The sequence below is a fragment of the Lepisosteus platostomus genome, chromosome 3 (assembly GCF_059453375.1).
Source record: "Lepisosteus platostomus isolate fLepPlt1 chromosome 3, fLepPlt1.hap1, whole genome shotgun sequence".
Taxonomy (NCBI): domain Eukaryota; kingdom Metazoa; phylum Chordata; class Actinopteri; order Semionotiformes; family Lepisosteidae; genus Lepisosteus; species Lepisosteus platostomus.
Genome location: NC_142613.1, coordinates 7,163,520 through 7,183,633, shown reverse-complemented (window position 1 = coordinate 7,183,633; position 20,114 = coordinate 7,163,520). Strand labels below are relative to the sequence as shown.

Genomic DNA, 20,114 nt, shown 5'->3' with positions numbered 1-20,114 from the left:
GGAGAAATACCTAAATTCAACAGGTTGTCCATACAGTCCGTTCATCCTTCACTGTTCGTGAAGGGCCCAGTGGCATCGTGATATATAATACCAGAATGTGTATTTTCAGTTTAGTGCTGCAAATAAAACCCTAAGCTTGTCATGCTCCAGTAGGAAATATAAAATATAACAAAATGTCCAAAAGTGTGGTGCCAGATTCATTTGAATTCCTGGGTGAACACTACACGAATACTTTACCATGATGTGAACAAAAGTATATTAGAAAATTATGGTTTTGAAACAAATAAGAGATGTAATTTAGAGAAGAATGTAGGAGTTATATTACTTCAACTACACAAAGAAAATTAGCTTAAATTCTTGTTAGCATCCATCTTACTGTTGAAAATGTGAGATGAGCCCTTGGTGATATTCAGTTTTAATGCCAAGATTATTTTGCTATAGTATCCATCCAGGATCACAGGGGAGCTGAAGCTTCTTTCGGCAAGCAACAGGCACAAGGCAGGATACACTCGGGACAAGACGAATATCCATCACAGGCCACACAAACGCAAACATGCACACACTCGCACCAGGGCCAGTTTTTCCCAGAGGCAAATAACCTACCAGCATGTCTCTGGACTGCAGGAGGAAAGCCATGCAGACATGGGAAGAGCATACAAACTCCATGCAGACAGCACCCTAGGCATTGAATTCAGGGACCCAGAACTGCCAGGTGGCAACGTTAACCACTACGCCACCACCCTGCTATAAGAAGATGAATTTAAAACTTTTTAAAACTCCTATTCATATTAACTAGAAATAACATGTAGAAATACTCAATGTTCTTTATATAGTTAATACCATTATAAATAGGGTGCCAATATACTATTCCAAACTCAGAAAAAAGTTCCCAAACTTATCTGTAATTTACAATTTTGTTAGATTAAAGCATTTTTACACTTAATCTTTCTGATTAATTTTAAGTCACAGATGTACGTATAATTTAGTGATGTTATGAGAACATAGTATAGATATGTTTAGGTGTAATATGCCTAACTGTGAAGTCACACCTGGGTGAAATGATCCTTTTTGATTAAGGTACCTAAGCATCCTGTATCACAAAGTATGGTTAAAAACCAAAACATGGAAATAAAAAAATCCAATAGTAAATTCTACATACAGTTTTAGTGTTTATACAAGTACAAACCACCCAGCCTTCAAAATCTCCATTTGTGACATCTGAACTTGTTAATTTTGAGGATATATTTCTGCAGCACTTAAAGACATCCAAGAAAAAGGCTTAGTGTAGAAGACTTGTAATTGTACTTCATATTGATATTATGAGCACATGGTACATCTGTTCCAGTTCTTGCCACACATGTCAGGAGAAGGAGTGACTGAATTGTATGGCTGAAATACTTCAGTTCGTCTTTGATGGTTTGCTTCTTTGAAAAACAAAAGATGCTGTACACGCCAACCCCAAACGCCGCAGAAAAGTGAAGACAAAATGCAAGTCTGCATCATCACCGCAGATCCATTACTGTCACACTCCCATCAGCGATGGTTATGTGACCACATGCCTGAAGAAAGAGACAAGCAACTGTCAAAATCGAAGAGCACTCCACTGCTTCTTCATTACGGATGTATATTTGGCTGGATAAACAGTTTGATTATGGTTGAACACTTTATTGGATGCGAAAGGTACAGATACATAAGATAAGATAAGATCACTTTATTAGCCATATACAATTTCTTGCATTAGGAATTAGTCTTTTCGCATACCCCAGCTTGCTCTCCATGAGACACACAGACAACAGATAGGGAGAGAGCCTGGGGTCAGAGTGCAGGGTCAGCCATTGTACAGCACCCCTGGAGCAGTTGGGGTTAAGGGCCTTGCTCAGGGGCCCAACGGAGTAGGATTCCTCGGCCGGCCACGGGATTTGAACCGGCAACCTTCCAGCCACAGGCGCAGATCCTTAGCCACAGAGCCACCGCTCCGCCTCTGGATTAATGAGTTATACCGTACACCAGTCCCATTAAGACTAGTGCCCCACGCATGAAAATGTGGAGCCAGGCCTGGCTATTCATTGTGTTCCAGCACTCAGACACAAGTCATCTGCACTATTTGGCACAAGACCACAAATTCGTTTTAAAATAGTCAAAGCAATACCAACATTGCCTACAAGGAAATGTACACACTGAGCCCAGATCCGAATTTAAAACCTGGGCTTGCTGTAAAGGGATCATTATGTGTACCAGCAAAAGCACCGGAGCAACAACAAAAAATCTTGCAAACAACAAATTCTTGTCAGATAACTTGTATGGAGAAAATAAAAGGCTGTGGCACAAACTTTTAACTGATCCTCAAACTCATACCTCCAACCACAGAAAGAAGCCCTATGCATATATTTAAATCTGCACAAGCAAACTGCTGAACATGGCATGACCATAACTGGACACTCCACGGCCACGGAGTTCTCCTACAACTACTTTTTAAAATAACACAATAAACAACCTTCTGGAAGTGATCAACTTCAGAGTCCGGTGCAGACCATGCAGAACTTCATAAATGGATCACAAGCAGAAACGACAAATACATGAGAATTTGATTTAATTTCATGTGAAAAGGCAGAGAGGTGTAACTCACAGTGAAGAGGGGGGGTTCCTTTGGATGGGGGTGAAAGCCTTTCTGTTTGCAGGACGAGATCTCATCCATTCCGTAGTCTGTCAGTCTGAAGTACCCTGTCCTACAAAACAGACACTCCCTCAGCCTGGCACAATGGCACCTGAGAAGCTCCCGAACCACTTTTGCACCTTGGTGTCAAGGAAGTACCCTCCTTTATCAAGCTAGCTTCAACAGAACATCTTTCTTAACCCCCCTCCAATGAATCAGCCTTGCTCTGTGACAATTACAAATTTTAAAAGGAGCAAGATCACACAACAAAGTCTGAATGTTCTTCTTTGTAATGTTCAAATTCTTTAAATGTATTAGAACTACACTACTTTGATAACAAAACTGCAATAATAACCGTATTGGCACCATTTTTTTCTGACAGTCTTAATTTCAAGTTGATTTTCAACTGCTAGATTTGCAAAGGATGTCATTTTAAAATCAGGAGGTAATAAAGCAGATGACTGTCTCACCTCTAAAGATATTCTGTTACGGTTTTCTTATTTATTAAAAGACAGTGTATACCCCAGCATTAAACTGTTAGAGGTCCAGTTTAACAGTGCAGCTAGATGGTTGTTTTATATTGCAAATCAGTTTTGGGAGAATCAATTTCTCCAAGGGAAAAACGAAACTCAACCCATTTACTTTATTCTTACAGTGAACACCAACCACCTCACATTTCTGTCCTCTTCTTTTTCCATCTCTTGTACTCACTCATTGAACTTGGGTGAGCAGACAATGGCTATGGATTCTGGCAACATTATCTGGTAGGAGCAGTGAGTGTGCAGATCCACACTGGACAAGAAGGCTGTTTGTGTGGGGTGTGTCTGCAGATAGACAGAAGGTAAATCATTTTATGATACAAGAATAGCATAATGGCAATGATATTAAACTATTAATGGTACAAAACTATAAAGCACATTTCTATTTTCTTGGATTTGTTTTCTCTAATTTGTTAGAATTTGTTGAATAATTCAATGTCACAAACTATTCTCCATCAGAGAAGGTATGGAACAATAAGTCATTCCTATGTGATGAATGGAGATGCTCTTGTGTAAAATGAAGTTTAGTCAAGGAAGGTTTGGGATTGAAGGTGATGTATTAATTATATAAAGTCTCCTCTGTGAATCAGGAAACTCAGCCTTCTGGAAGTGATCAACTTCCAGAATCAACTTCCAGATTTTACCAACTTCGAAAGGTACAATGAGAGGTGTTCATGGCAAAATAAAACCCTTATTTTGTGCTCATATCGAATTGCTGATGAAATATTTTGAGGGTGAATTTTTCTCAGACACTGAAAGAGAAGGATTGGTTACGACTGAAAGTGTTTCAACTGTGCCTCACATGGATCCAGCCTAGTGTAATAAGGTCATATTGATCCTGGACCAGAAAGAGCTCTTCCTCATTCTCTGTGTCACAGTAATCTGGTCCTCCACACTGCTTGGGCACAATGACATGGGTCACCGTGAATGCATTGCGCATCTGAAACACAAGCAAATACCTACAGGTGAAATTCACACAGACAGCGACTGCTTGACACATTAAATGTCCACATTACAGCACTGCAAGTCCCACAGGAGATACAAGCATTGACATAAATCTCTATAAATCACATATTTAAATATGGATGAAATCTGCTATCAAGATTCTCAATAAACTACTGAATTTACCTTAATCAAACCTTCTTTCTTAAATTGCATCTAGAAATTCATTTTTGATCCAAAGAAACATTTTTCTTGTAGGATTATATTGTAACCGTATGAACCGCATAAATGTCTATTGTTGACCATACTAACTGGTTAATCTTCTTGTACTGATATCCTAAATACAACAATCTACAAGTGCAGATTTTCAAAGGAATCTATACTAAAATAGTTAATTTCAATAAACAATTTAAAGTTGAAAAGGACTTGTCTGTCTTTCTACATGTTTTAATTACTGGTATTACATATATATATACACTCCAGCACACAGTGTAATTCTTAAGAGTGTAACAAGTTCAGTAGTTAAGCTTTATATTAGATATCTAACTAATTACTAGGCAAGGTTCAGTAAATAGCTAGTAAATAATGGTATCAAAATTACAACATGGGCAAATCTCTACTTCAACTAGCACAGCACAAAGCAGTTCATTAAATAAAGTTACATATACACTATACAGCAGAAAACTCTTGTTTCTGCATCCAGGCTTCTCCACTTTACAGCTGACAGAAAATTACTGGCTACACTAACAACCAAATCATTAATTATGCCTTTCATATTGTTCAGACGGGCCCCATACCAGTTTGCCACAGAGGATACCACAGGTCTCCACAGCTCGTGCTGTGTTGGCCTCTGCGAGCTTCAGGAACTTGTGGCACAGCTCTGCTGGTACTGCCACCTGACGGAGTCTGTCCACCGCCACACCTGGATAGAGAGAAACTCGTCACCAGTGCTGCCAGCAACACAGCTCTCCACAACCTCCAGTGTAACAGGTCGAGCTCTTACACCTAACAAGCAGAGTAGTAAAGCTTTATGTTAGATATATAACTACCTAATTATTAGGCAACTTTCAGCAAAACTCCAGTAGATACAATGCTGAGTACTCATGCTATTCTTTTAGGTTGCTTCAAGTGAAGTTACTTGATTTGTATTTTAAGGTTTCAGCCTGAAAACCAGAATAGTCAGGTACTTCACAGGTCTTACACAAGGCATTTTACTAAGAAATTCATACCATATGAATGTCCAAGTTATTGTGTATAGTTAATTCTTGCAATGTCTGGTTCTGTATGTTTGTCGATGGCACCTCGTTGCTTCCTTTACCAGATAGCTAATCAGGCTAAAACAGATCTTTTGAAAATGGTCAACCTACAATATACTGAATAAAAGAGATGAAGCATTCTGCGATCTGTCTGCACATTCACCCCTCAATTCTGAAACGTGACCTGACATTAGGATTTATTTTAGAAGTAATAGTTGGATGGGAACATAGAACGTTTCATACAATATTTTGGAAAAATAGGTACTCTTAGGAGATACACACTGTAAGGACTGGGAAACGCATAAAACAGGCAAGCAAGAACAGAGGCAAGCAAGAACAGAATTTGCTTACTATTTCCTGGGGCAACCAGTGCCCCAGGTTTGAGCGAGCGGTCAAAGGTGGGAGCTGAGGCTGGTGCAGATGGAGAGACATGAGCGCAGGTCCCCTTTGGACTCTGCGGGGGGGTAGGGGTAGTCATGACGACAGGCTGGGGGGGTTCTTGGACGCCTGGGACAAGGGGAGCGTCAGGAGGAGGGGCGCTGGGGCTGCTGTACTCCTGAAGGATCCGCTGCCTTTCCTTCTCCAGCTCCTGGCGGCGGATCATCTGCTCAAAGGCGCTAAACTGCTCCTGCTCCTGCTGCCTGCGTCGCTGCTCCGCGACGCGCTGTCTCTCTGCCTCCAGCTCTTTCTGCTTGGCCAGCTCGCGAGCCAGGGTTGCCTCCTCAGCTTTCTGACGGCAGGAAAAGACCGTTAAAGCCAAGAAACGGCACCAGACAAGAGCTCCTCGTGATGCTGGGGCTTGTCAGCTACCTTATCGATCTTCTCTACGATCACATCCTGGGCATCAACACTGCATAGCAGCCCAGAGGAGCTATTCATGTTCATGTTCAAACTAAAACAATGGCTTCCTCTTGCAGATAACCTTCGGTGATTTCAGTAAATTGCTTAATATTTTCAAAATTGTTGTCAAATAATTAAAGCAATGTTTTATTTTAATGTTAATAACAGTGTTAAACAGAGATCTTGTTTCAAAGATCTAGTAATGGAAAGAATAGTTTTCGATTTATCAAGCTTAAAAGCACACGATAAAGAAAGAATGGAAAAGAATGATGCAATATTTGACAGCAAACAAAAATATTACAGAAAACAATACAGGAAAAAGATCAGATGAAATAAATTGCTTTACATGTATAAAAATGTACATTTGCAATTGCATCAGACAGTCTGGTTCTCAGACTCATTTAAATTATCCCTCTGTGTCAGCTACATACTTTTCTCTCCAGATATTCCTCATATTCCTTCTCATACTTCTTCAGGAGTTCTTTCTTCAGCTCTTCAGCTTGAGGAAAAGCAATCTCTTTCAATTTCTGTCTCACAAAAGAAGGCATTTATATTACAATTGCCTATTGAACCTATTGAACAAAGTTATGGCTAGAACAAATCAAAACAAAACCTCCATCCTGAACGTAGAATAATACAGCACTACAGTTTAAAACCTAAGAACATTTAAAAGACGCTTGCAAAGATTTTTTACTTGCTTGCAAAGTCAGAAAGTCTTAAAAAGTCAGATGTTGCTAAGGTTTAACATAGTTGTCTAAATCTTTACTGGCATTACCTCACAACACAAGAATCAAGCATCAGAAATAAATCTTTGATCTGCAGAGACCAGAGAAGAGTTGATCATTCTACCTTCATAGTTTCCTTCTTTTCTGGAATGTTGGCTGTCTTGTAATCTCGATGTCTGGGAAGCTTCTCAATGAACAGCCTAAGGAAGAAAAGATGATAAAGAGCACTTGAAATGCAACACGCTTCAGTGGAGAGACAAAAAGGTGAACGTTCTCAACTCAGGATATTAGTGGACTCTACAACGTAACAGCCGCATGGATCGCAAAAGCCAAGTTTCTTTTTCAAGTTTATATTGCTAGAGATGACTATTATAACTTTTAAACCCCCAAACATAGCAAAACAAATACCTCTCCATTTATCAACTCTCTTATGTGTTGCCTCAAACACTAACAAAAAAACTGCTTATAAAAAACATTTAATAAAGAAAAGCACTGCTATAACGCGCATATTTCATATTAACTTACTATGTAGGCTACAATGCGAAAGCATGACCCCATTTAAAGTACTACAAAAGAGAAAGTAAGCAACTATTGCCCCCATCTTTTTCATTTTCTAAGCTACACGGAACACCAGTACTGTGTTAATGTGAAAAAAATATTTTAGGTATTATTCTGATTTTTGTACTGCATTGCACGTCTTATTCAAGCTTGGCTTGCAGCTCAAGCCGTTCAGTGCATTGCCTGTAGGCCACCATCCATGCAGCTGACACATGCAGCTCAATACAGAGACCAGCAGAAAGCTGCATGAAATGGTCCTGCTGGCCTCACTGTTCATGATTCCACGCTATGGGAGCCCCAATCCACCCCCTTCAGCCCCAGGAGAGCAGAGATCAAGCCCCTTTAATGTGTTTAGGAGTCTGGGTTAACCACACAGCCTGGGCCACTGTGCAGAATGCAGTCGAGGGATACACAGCCCGGGACTCCCTTACGTGATGTACTTGTTGTAGAGGATGAAAGCGCGCTCCGCGTTGCCCTCCTCCCCGTACACGCAGGCCATGCGGATCATCTCCATGCCCGACCGGAAGTAGCGGCGCGGGGGCACGTCCTCGTTCACGTCCACGGAGCTCCCCATCTTCGTGAGGGCGCGCACGCGCTCCTCGGGCGTCAGGTGTGCATCGCTGTGCTCTGGCATGGCGGCGCCAGCTTTCCCAGGTCTCCACCTACAACACACCACACCTGGTGCCATCAGCACCCAGTCATCCGTCCAGCGTCACCCAGAGCCCAAGACTCCAGCCCTCCCGGAGCAGCAGGGTATCCCTGCTTCCACTCAAGCCTAAGACCTCACTTGTTCAGCTCATCTAATCTCTTGCCTGATTGTACATCTTTTATCTTTCAGCTTGCCATTTCCAAAACCTACTTTATTCTGGGTAGAGTATCCAGAAAACACTCTGGAAGTCTAGGGACAAAATTTGAATTTGTCCATTTTGCTAAATAATCCACACTGTCTATGGAATTTACAGCATTCGGAATAAGAATTTCGAAACTGAAAGCAAACATCATGATACAGCTGTGGTCCACTAGGAACAGAGCTGAAAACTCCTGACTTTCTTGTGCATTTTGAGGCATGGGGGACTAATTTAATTAAGAATGCTGATAGCAAAAAACAATTAAACTGATAGTCAGAATAATCTCGATTACTTATTGATGCATGTAGTCCACACACATCCTGGCCAATTACAATCAATCAATGGTGCTCCAGTACCAATGGGTAAACGTGATGGTTTAATTGCTATTTTAGTATTATCATAATTTGGAGGAAAACCTGATCACTTAAAGATGTACTTCAAATAAAATGAAATAAACAGAAGGATTGGCTAGCTGGGGTCTAGAGTTTCACAGCAAGATCTGGGAGTCCCCAGCCTTTAGTTCTCCAGAAGCCAAACGAAGATTTGGGCAGCGTGTACAATCAGAGCCTTCCGAAAGTTAAGACCTGTTCTGGAAATGGAACTTAAATCTTGAAATACATTTCACATGAAAGTTGTCTTTAACCCCTTTTGGTGGCGTCTCTTACTTCAAATTAGCTAGAAAGTATTAAAAATACACCGCACAAATTGATACGGTTCGGCTGAAATCTAAGTGAGAAAGAGTGCTATAAAACGAGGCAATGAGGATTAAGTCACATAAATCAAAAAACTATTTTGCTTTCATGCACTCGTTAGCATTCATGAAGTGTTTATGTGCTACTACACATATTTTAATTAGTATTTAATGCGTCTAACGTCGCAATGACAAAAAGAAAGTATTGTGTTGATCTTCTGGTGGCATTTTTTTCATTAAATAACTATTTTTTGCTTTGCAAATCATAACCGAAAATCACCACAAATTCTAAAACTAACTTTTGCCGGACCGGGCTCGGAGATAACTGTACTTCAACCACAGTCCTGATTCCAAGGTGAAAGACAGGCCTTTTAAAAGTGCTTGCAACTATCTTTCATTTCTACTACCTGTTTAAACGAAATGAAAAACACAGATACAGCCTATATAGTTATATAAATAAGTTTTCATTGACTGACGTCAATCCAGGATAAAAAACCCACATTACCAATTTAACTTCAATTTCACATGAAGTAAAACGTCAAAATTCCAGTTCTTTATATTAAAATCTATGAAAGAATTAGTAATAGGAGCAAAACGTTCAGATTACACCGACAAAAACCAAGGCAATCCAATAAGATCAAACAAGCTTTTAGGTCTATATTAATTATAATACGATAATAAAATAACGACGGTCATTATAAAAACAGACAGGTAAATCGGTTTACACGGAGAAACAACCACCACCAAAAATTACTTTCTATCACCATCCACATCTTACCTATCTATATAATCCCCAGTGCCTTAAATTCGACTATAAATATTCTGATAAAGACTCTTGATTTTTTTTTTGTGCAGCTTTCACAATGAAAAAAGCAAGCGTACGCCTGTCACATTACTACTTCCTGCTGCCGGGAGCAGTTCCTGTTCCTGTTTCGCAGCCCGTGTCTCAGCCACTCACGATCAGCTGGGAATGAGGTCATCATCGCCGAGTTGCGGCCGCAGGACCGCGTTATTGAAATGCTACTCAAGAGTACCGAGTATCGAACTCAGAGAGAAAATGGTTTCAATAGTTCTACTCTGACTGAATCTTTGAACGTCGCCGAAAGGAAGATATATCCCCCAGTCATGAAAATAATGTTTTAGAAACCAAGTGTCTTCCATTAATCCCACTGAATTTTCTAAATAACCTGCCCTTGAACACATTTTGAAGATGGCTTACGTTCTTTTTAAAACAGACCACTAATCCCGATCATCCCCGGTTGAAGAATATGAAACTTGAATGTAGTAACCGCGTTTCTCACAAAAACACAATCTGTACTTTCTTAGGTATTGCATCTCGGGAAATTTCCACATACACCTAAAGCTCCAAGAGGAAGTGTAGACTTTACACATACAAATCGTGACTGGGAATGCGACCTGAGGTGCCCAAGGGCTTAACATCACCTTTCCCTTTTCTAACTCCTTTACCCAATAGTCACAGGGGAGCTGCAGCCTTTCCCAGAGAGCAATGGGCACAAGCTGGGATACACCCTGAATAGGACACCAGTCCTCTGCAGTTCAAACACAGCAGTAACTAGTGTGTTTTAGGACTGTGGGGGGGAACCCATGCAAACATGGGAATAACAAACAAATTCCATGCAGATGGAAACACAGGGCCCCAGCACTGCTAGGCAACAATGTTAACCACTCCCCTGCAACCCTGTAGGAGATAAAGAGGTTCGGAAAAGGATGGATACCTGTAGGCGTTACAAGTGGAAGTGCAGTTTTTTTCCCCACAGGTGAATGTACATTTCTTTGCAAATGCAACACATTTTGCGTATCTCTTTTGTGGTGAATAAAGTGTGTTCCCTCCTATACAGGATGTACAATACTTTGGAACCAGTGGGATGAAAAGTGCAGTATAAATGCAGGGAATTATTTTAACATGCATACATTTCCAAAGAAAAATACTAAAATTCCATTGTATCCAAATAGCCTGCTAGACTGTTCAAAAGTGCCCTGTGGCACTCTTGCAAAGCACTGCACAGTGTCATCATTCAAACGTTAAGGCGAAACATACGTTATTCAACAAAAGCCCTTTATTCATCATGTTCATTAATAGAAATGGCACTTTTGGAAACTGGTCAAAGTACAGAAACCCTAATGAATAATGTGTTAGAATATACACTGAATCTGAAAGAGCACCTCACAATTTTAAGTTAAAACCATTAAAATCAAATACAATATAAAACCAAAGGTCAAATGTAAATGATATTGAATCATACAGTCTAGACAAATAGGTTCTGGTGTTTGTGCTCCTGGAGTTTATACTACCAACTGGTGCAATTTTAAGTCCTTCAGGAGACACTACAAAAAAACTGAATTTTATAATGCAATTTTTTCTCTTCTAAAAAGAAATAGAAATAAGCAGAGTGAAAAGCCATTCCCATTAACAAAGCTGCAGTTAAATATTGTCTAATGTTTTCATCTTAAACCTTGATGTTCCTTCTTCATTTTGATTGATGCATCAATAATTTAATATTAAAGTATTTCATTTGTACTACTATTCACAGGCAGATGAACGTTCACAATGATCAAATTAACCCCAATGCTTAGTTACGTCTTTTTATAAAACAGACAAGAAACCTACCAACAGAATAGAGGCTAGAAGATTTAACGAGCCCAGTGCACTGCCTTGTTTCAATTAACAATAGAGATGTCTTCATCTGTAAACTAGCACACAATTTTAAAACTTTTAACACTGAAGAATGGGAGCTAAGTATGTTAATTTGGCACCACTTCACCCTTTGTAGCTCTTACCCAGAACCTATAAAACACACAGGTTAAAGACTAGACACAGCTTAAATATTTGCACACCTTGCATCACTTAACTTTTAATACTGGACTGTAATCAAACCGCAAGTGATGCAAAGCAGGAACATGCGAAGCAAAGCAAAAAAGGAGAATATCACTTTTTAAACTGGACACAGACCATGACCATTCAAACCTAGGGCACAATGAAACCAAAAGTCTGTCTGTCTTTGCAGATTGTTCATACCACAAACAGATCCGATCCATCAGAATAGATTTAGTTCCCCATCATTACAAAAGCAAAGAATTTAGAGACTAGGAGATCTTTTAGAAAAAAAATGGTCATGTTTCTTGAGCATCTGCAGCCTTAGCTTAATATTTCACAACAAAAATGTGAAATGTTTAGTTCTTATAAGGTCAAATTTATAATAGGTTTTCAAGTTGATGCATGTTACAGAAATTCCTGATATAAAAAAAGATTTTAAGTCCTATTGACTACCCTCTCATCTATGGTGATAGTCCACCTTCTGATGACATTTTTCAAGGATCTGACACTCTTTTTCCACATTACCTACTGACAGGAAAGCCCATTTTGCTATAAATATATAATTTTGCCCTACAGATTTAAATGTATCTGGGTGTTCAGGAGCAGTTCTTTTGTAGTAAGAAGTACTAGGTGCGGGACTTCAAGCAACCAATGTTTAGGCTGAACACAATTGCTATTTTACTTCGGTTTTCCACCACCCAGAAAAAGAGTGAGCAAACCATAACATGAGCTACAAATTCTTAATGTTTTGCCATCTGTACTGTAGCTGGCTGGCATGTGCTCTTCCACTGAAACCTTGATCATACAGATTAGCTTCATTTCGGGTTCCTCCTTTCTTTTTTTTTGGCCTTCCAGTAAGCCTTTTCTTTGGTTCTGCGGGGTTCTTCCAGAGAGCCAGTGTGGGGTGGAGGTTGCTGGCCATTCAAGGATGTTCCTGGCCTGGGGCCGGTGGTGCCACTTGAGCCAGCACAGTGGTGGAAAACAGGCAAAGATGAGCGATAAGAATCTGCAGGCCCTCTCCAGGCCTGTCTGAAAGGCTGTCGGGGGGCTCCAGGAGGTCGCATCCCACGAGCAGGAGGAGGGCGGGGAAGGAAAGGTGGGTAGGGCTGGTCTCTTTGAATACCAGAGGGGGGGTATGGTGGCCTGAGAACAGAGGACAAAAATAAATGAGAGAATGGATGGGGCAGGTGTGATATCTTGCCATTTGGCATTGTGTATTTGGCAGGGCCCCAGCCAGATGCACATGCAAAAGGTTGAAACACAACAGCTGAGATTTGGGAAATAATTGAGGGCAAACTAAGCACTCCACCATGTACAGTATGTACACATTAAAAATGGCAGCCTCGATGTCAATTAAACGTTTTCTATTCCAAACCAGATGGATCAGGAGTTTGACATATGTAGGCAATAGAAAAAGCAATTATTTTAACAAGATCACACATTTTCTGATTACATCTGTGAAAAAGCTACTACACATTAATAATAATAATAATTGCTTACACTTATATAGCGTTTTTCTAGACACTCCACCCAAGGCACTGCACATTCAGCACTGCACCACATTAGAAAGACTTATCATACCGACAAGATTTGTAGGGCCCCAGGAGAGATTCCCGTCCACAGTGGGGTGCAGGCCTACTGAATGGTGTGACACTCTGCACCTGACCTGCACTTCCTCTGACCGGCTCTTGCTCTGCCACCTCCATGCCTGCATTGCTTTAGGAACAGAGAGACACTCGGTATGCACTGAAGGAACAAACCCATGCCCCCACAGAAAAGAGATGTCTGCACAAGAGATGCCACTCTGATATGCCAGTAATCATTTTCAAACCTTACAAAATTCCTCGGTAGATGAATCAGTGTTCCTAAAATCCTTCATTTTTATGTGGGAAAGCATTAGTAGTAATATTCCTTATAAACCACTATTTGTGCACCTTAAACCTTTATGATCCAATCAGAAAATGCATTTCAGTTGCCCAGTAAATCTAAAAGCATTTCAAGCAACTATTGCACAGGAAGAAACAGTGACATGAAGGCACAACACTGATCTAGGAATCTCACCTTCTTTTTGGACCATGGCGAAGATCTTCGATGTAGTTCTCTCTTTCTATGGAGTGACCCCGGGACTTGTTGAACACTAAACACAACACCTGTGTTAAAACATGTCTAGTATCTCAGAAGGGCCTTTCTAGAAGAACTTAAGATTTAGGACTTCAATGAAAGAACAGTACAGTACTTAACATATCAAAAGAAGGAGACTCGAATAATCAAAAAGAAACATGATTTTTAACACCATCTACTCACATTGCATGGCTTTTTTGGGATTTACCCCATCCACATCAATGAGGTACCTGAACATGAAAGATTAAAAGACTTAAAAGATTTGGTGGCTAGAAATCTCGTGTGTACATTTCATAAATACAGACAATAGAGAACAACAAAGTACCCAACACTGAAAATGAAAACCACACAGCAGATGAGACCAGAAGTTTAAGTACTTTTCACATATGTGAAAAGGTAAAACTACATGTTAAAAAATGTTGATCCAGAATGTTTTGTTGCCTTGATTGTTGCTATATATTAACACTGGGTTAAAGACATTAATCATCTCTAACCCCAACCTTGGAGAGCCCCAAATTCCAAAAGATCAAGGGATAAAGGTCAAGTTAATCTCGACTAATAACTTAGAAAATTACAGAAAACAGAAGAGTTGATCAAGTTGAATTGCCTTTGGCTTAGATAACTGTACTGGCCCCGTTATTCTTATATGGTAAAATGCATACTGAAGACTACATGACAAACACGCCACTGGTATTATCAGAATAAAATATTTAGAAAATTTCCAACCAGAGCAAGTTTGTCAAAAACTTTGTTTTGCAAATGCAGTTTAGAGAAATTATTTTGAAGCATGTTTCTGGGGAAGTGCTGATTCCAACACATTTATCAGCAGAAGGCCGAGAGGCGTTCTGGCCAATGTGTGTCAAGGGCCTTCACTTTCAAGTGGTACAGCATGTTGCTTAAAGCATTCAACCATTTCTTAACTGCTTCTTCCAATTCCGGGTTACAGGGAAGCTAGAGTCTCCAAGCAAACGTGACAAAACACACATTCACACCTAGGTTCCATTTTCCAATTAAGCCAATTAACCTGGACTTTTGTGTTTAGCGCCCTAGGGAATTTCGCATGCTGTCACAATGAGGGGGGGAAATAAGTTCCTTACACTTATATAGCGCTTTTCTGCACACTCCACTCAAAGCACTTTACAGGTAATACGGACTCCCCTCCACCACCATAACACCACTCACCACACACCAGATATCAGTGGGGAGGAGAACAGAGTAATGAAGCCAATTCATAGATGGGGGTTATTAGGAGGCCATGATTGGTAAAGGCCAATGGCAAATTTGGCCAGGGTTACCGGCATTAACCCGGTTACTCTTTTCGAGAAACACCCTGGGATTTTTAATGACCGTCTCATCCAAAGGATGGGGCCTTTTTGACCGTATATTGTCCCCATCACTATACTGGGGCATAACGACACACACTGAGCGCCCCCTGCTGGCCCCACTAACACCCCTTCCAACAGCATCCTTAGTGTTTCCCAGGAGGTCTCTCATCCAGGTACTGACCAGACTCACACCTGCTTAGCCTCAGTGGGTTGCCAGGTGTGAGTTGCAGGGTGATATGGCTGCTGGATAAAATAAAGCATTCTCTCCCTCCTCACACTCTAGACTGTCAGTCTCACACTACCTCTGGCCCACACACTTTAGAAAAACTCCCATGGAGAGCACATTCCTTTATAAGGTTTGTTAAACATACCTGCACACGAGATAACCTGTCCGATTTAATCCATGGGTACAATGCACTCCAATCAGCTTGTCTAAATAGGAGAAAAAAAAAACTTGCCAAGCACCATACCAACTGTAAATGCTCAAAGTTGGACTACTCAAAGTTAACTACATACATATTCTGCAATGTAACCTGTACATGATACAGCTTCTCAAAGTACTGGGACTGTCAAGTCAAAACTGTTATTTTTGCTTTACGGTCAGGACATGTATTTGTGATCATGAGATCGACATGAATGATACAGAGCTCTTCAGATTTGTTCATGCACAGATGAAGCAAGAATAAAAATGATGACACAGCAGAATGAGTTCTGGACTGGATAATGTGTCTCATTCAAAATATGACTACAGTATTACATTATAACACTGCAAAGAGCAACTTCAATTATCATAAGTACCTATTTCAAAAATAATTCTGTTTGTGTCCCTGCATTTGGAGAGCACTGTACATCAATATACTTAACACTAAATTTAAATAGAGCCAGAAAAACAGTTTATGAACAGACACTCTAAAGCTTACCCCAGCACACATTATTATTTGAAGTGGGAAAAAGTTAGGAAGACTTGTTTGATTTTAAATTAACTTTGTTTTTTAACATTGTATGTAATATGTTTTTTTATAACCAAAACTGTGGAAACAATTCCAAAACATTAAAAAAGTCCCCTGGTGTTGACTTTCTTTATCAGCATTTTTAGTATTTCTGAAAAGATCTTATTAATCAGATATAATTACTGTTGGACCTTCTGTTCCTAACCCTAAGTTGCCCTGGCACACAGTAACATAAGTATTTACAGCACACTGGTAGGTATAGCTCAGTAAAGAGACTCACCATTGTGTTCATTCTCCTGCAGAAATTTATTCACAGCCCTTTTAAAACTAAGGATAGTTTTGTCACTCGGCACTTCATGCCCTGCAGTGAAGATCTTCACGTAATGTAAACTCTCTGGCAAGTCCTTGGAATGGGAATAAAAGAAAAACGAATGACTCGTAGTACCTATTATTGTGAGTCAGAGGACCCCTAATACAATTTATTGCCATTTATTTAAAGCTAGTTATTGCTAATTTACAGTTTGACCACCAAATTGTTTTCAGAGAACTGAAGAAGCCTAGTGACCTCAATTGATACTTTTTCCTAAACAGCAGAGTGGAGTTAAGCCCTAGAATAACTGTCTAGTGCTTTTGAGTCATTGATTAAATAAGGGATATGTGAAGGTGTTAAGAGTTTCTCAAGCAGTGTTTTTAAGAGGTTCTACATCAACGCCAGATGGAACTTGTGTCCCAGGGACTTTCTAAACAGGCTCACTAACCTGTGGCTTGTAGTAGCGTGTGGTGAAGGTGAGGTCAATGATGAGGCCCAGCTCCTGATTCTCCTCCTTCAGCTGCTGAACCAGGTCAAATGGGCCAAAGTATTGAGAGGGGTGCAGCCTACTCTCAAAAGACTGGCAAATATCAACAGAGAACAACAGGACACACTTTTAAAGACTACACATTTCACTGAAGGGAAGTTATGTTACAATCAGGCAATTCCCAAGTAAGACCTCATTTAGAATGTTGTGCATGCAACTGGTCACCAAGTCACAAAAAAAAAAAATTACACTACTCTTGAATAGGTCTGGAGAAATCAAGACTCACAACCAACTCTTTTTTCCCCCATGAAGAGTATGAGGTGACCCAATTCAAACATTCAAAATCCTCAAAGGCACTGAAAAGCTATCTTTAAAGCTATCCATAATGGACATCTTTAAAGCCAACAAAATCAACAGTGAAACACTAACCAATAGAGACAAATGGAAACAGAAGTACACTTAAAACTGGCAGCAGGAGCCTCAAAGGTTTGTGGGAGTCTTGAAGAAACTACCTAGCCAAGATAAAGCCGATACCTCAACTTCTTCCTTGAGATCCCAGGATCAATTAGATATCAGATGGCTTAAAGTAAGGAGCCTTCTCATTTATAACCACTAATTGAAACATGACTTACTAAGCATTTTATGACATTGTCTATTTGGCTAAACATCTGTCATTATGACAGAGATATTTAAATGGCAATGACTTTCTCAGTTTGTGCAAGAATATGCTCAATGACAAAAAATGCAAGCCTCTTCCAAACAGATGTATGACTGAATGGGTTTCTCAAGTAATGCTTTCCTTCATCAAATGATGAAAATGAGTGTACAGAAAAGAATTATGGGCACCTCTGATTACATTGAAGGTGAACAAATTAGGCCTGAAATACATTTAAAAAGGTCAATCAATAACTATAGGACAATTTTATACATTAAAGTGCACAGATACTTCATCTTCCCACTTGAACCTCTGCAGTGATGAAGAATGATAATGATGAACTGATCATACATACAAACTGGGGACAACCAAATATTACTGTTCAACATGGTACAAACCTTACCATACCTTAAGCACTATTGAACGATTGAAATTAATTCAAATAACTGTTTATTAATAACCCCCAAAAGTGAGACAGGAACTAGTAAGGTTGCAACCTTACCCGTTTCAGGGGGACCTTAAAAGCAATGAACCGTGTGCCTGGAATTCTCTTCCCCAAAGCCTGGTAATATGTCCATCTGAAACAAAGTAAAAACACCCATCTTTGACCTGAAACGTTTTACTCTTCCCCATGGGCTAATCCACTACTGAGAATGAAAGCACTATGATATCCCTGGGTTTTATGGACACTGTTGATTATTCGTGTCTGATTTGACCTGTGTCAACAGCAATGAAGTTCATTTTGCTCAGTTTCTTGACCCTGAAAAGGTTCCTATATATTTCAGGTCCATGATGGTCACCATATTAATGAGGGTGACAATTAGCGTGGTAATTAAAATCGTAAAGCAGTAAATCACGTGACCATGCACCACACAGTGAGTAAAACCAATCATTAAATGCATATTTATTAATCCAGCATTACTTATTAGCCAGCCAAATCATCAAAGGCATACAAGTATGCAGCACATGTAACTGCGAGTCTCTACCCAAATTCCTAACTGCATCAATCATCTAATTATTGGATTAATTAGACCAATTAAATTCCTTTCGACAGTTCTTTCGGAGTTGGAGATATAAAAGAGGGATGCACCGGTACGACCGCTGAACTATATAGTTAATGATTCTCTCCACATACCTGTCCGGGATTTTATTCGCCATGTTAGGCTTGTTCCTGTGATATTGCCTGCATGGATTAAAAAAGGCGCCTCTTCCTTGGCACGCCGCACGGGACTGCTGCTGTGATCTCCACCTCAGGCTTTCAATCACTGCTAATCGCGGGCTGAGGCAGGCCTTGCTGCTGTTTAAACTGAAACTAAAAACTGTTGTGTAGTGCAAGCCATTCAGTAGTCCGGCTTTAATTTGCGTACCGAGAGAAAGCATTAGTTGTATGCATACCAGAAGCGAAGGAAAAGCCGCAGTTAGTTATGAAATACAAAACAGAAGAACCTGAAGATCTTGAAATATTGTAGGCATTAAATGCGTACAAAGACATTTTCCTTATAAACGACCTCTAAACTGCATACGACCCTAAATCGCTTTTTTTTTTTTAATACAACCGCATATTTTGAAAGCTTTCACCTCGTGCCGGCGGATGACGAATACAAGTTCCCAAACGAGCTTCCGTTTCCGTCCACCCCAGCAACGCCGAGCTTGCGCAGTAGCAACATGTAAGGACTCCATTTCCCAGCTACAGTCACGGTGTAGAAATAATAGTACTCTGCTGAAATATTCGGTACGAATTGGAATGTAATATTAAGTTACGGCTTTAAATCTTGAAGTGATATTCGAAGGCAATTTTCAAGTCAGATTGTTCTTGGATTACAAAATACATGCTGCAGCGTACATCATTTTATGTGAGATGACGTCTGTACGAGAGGAGTTCTGAAATTAAGAAACTGGAGTTGATTACAAATTCTATTAAAATGCTGATACCTAAAAGTAAAATTTAAGAATGTGCCTTGTTAAAAATAATTTTACCCGCAAATAAGAGCTCGTCTAAAGTAAAATCTGGAAGACACGGGTGTTTTTTTTTTTTACTTTGTATTTGAACAAGAAAAGGAAACAAAAACGACTACATATATCACAAACATCGTCAGGGATTCATATTATAATACAAATACACTTTAAGAAAAATGTTTAAAAAGTAAACAAAGATAAGGTCAGCACAGAAAATACGCCTTTACGGAAGAGAAGGTTCTTGATTTTACGACCAAGAATTGAAGCCATTGATGGTCTGCGTATCGTTTTCATGTTTTACTTACAATACTGAATGTGGCCTGTCAGAGGGCGCCAAAGCTCAAAACACTATTATGCCAGCCAGACGATATGTCGCAGCATGTACAGTACTTGCTGTACTCTGGGGTACTTTTTACTCTTTC

General features: G+C 39.9%; 2 protein-coding genes across 2 annotated transcripts; both read right to left on the bottom strand.

The window, feature by feature from the left end:
• Positions 1-1,145: 1,145 nt before the first annotated feature.
• Positions 1,146-9,983, bottom strand: LOC148674224 (STAM-binding protein-like A). The gene is made up of 10 exons (XM_088624175.1): positions 9,831-9,983; positions 7,945-8,175; positions 7,080-7,155; positions 6,662-6,757; positions 5,742-6,120; positions 4,932-5,056; positions 3,995-4,132; positions 3,365-3,477; positions 2,627-2,726; positions 1,146-1,559 (listed from the first exon to the last, which is right to left on the bottom strand). Exons 2-10 carry the CDS (start codon positions 8,145-8,147, stop codon positions 1,503-1,505), a joined length of 1,287 nt encoding a protein of 428 aa, XP_088480301.1. The 5' UTR covers positions 8,148-8,175; positions 9,831-9,983; the 3' UTR covers positions 1,146-1,502.
• Positions 9,984-11,112: 1,129 nt separating this feature from the next.
• dusp11 (dual specificity phosphatase 11 (RNA/RNP complex 1-interacting)) lies at positions 11,113-19,375 on the bottom strand. Its single transcript, XM_088624170.1, has 9 exons — positions 18,872-19,375; positions 18,239-18,314; positions 17,043-17,174; positions 16,565-16,688; positions 15,706-15,766; positions 14,193-14,239; positions 13,950-14,025; positions 13,470-13,604; positions 11,113-13,031 (listed from the first exon to the last, which is right to left on the bottom strand). Exons 1-9 carry the CDS (start codon positions 19,114-19,116, stop codon positions 12,704-12,706), a joined length of 1,224 nt encoding a protein of 407 aa, XP_088480296.1. The 5' UTR covers positions 19,117-19,375; the 3' UTR covers positions 11,113-12,703.
• Between the last annotated feature and the right edge of the window lie 739 nt (positions 19,376-20,114).

Coding starts and splice junctions, on each gene's coding strand:
- LOC148674224 (XM_088624175.1), bottom strand. CDS start 8,147: ATGCCAGAGCACAGCGATGCACACCTGACGCCCGAGGAGCGCGTGCGC. Junction 6,758..7,079: donor AAAAGAAGGAAACTATGAAG/GTAGAATGATCA, acceptor TTTGTGAGACAG/AAATTGAAAGAGATTGCTTT. Junction 3,478..3,994: donor TTACACTAGGCTGGATCCAT/GTGAGGCACAGT, acceptor GTCTATCTGCAG/ACACACCCCACACAAACAGC.
- dusp11 (XM_088624170.1), bottom strand. CDS start 19,116: ATGCTTTCTCTCGGTACGCAAATTAAAGCCGGACTACTGAATGGCTTG. Junction 17,175..18,238: donor TTAAGGTCCCCCTGAAACGG/GTAAGGTTGCAA, acceptor GATATTTGCCAG/TCTTTTGAGAGTAGGCTGCA. Junction 13,605..13,949: donor CGCCATGGTCCAAAAAGAAG/GTGAGATTCCTA, acceptor CTGTTCCTAAAG/CAATGCAGGCATGGAGGTGG.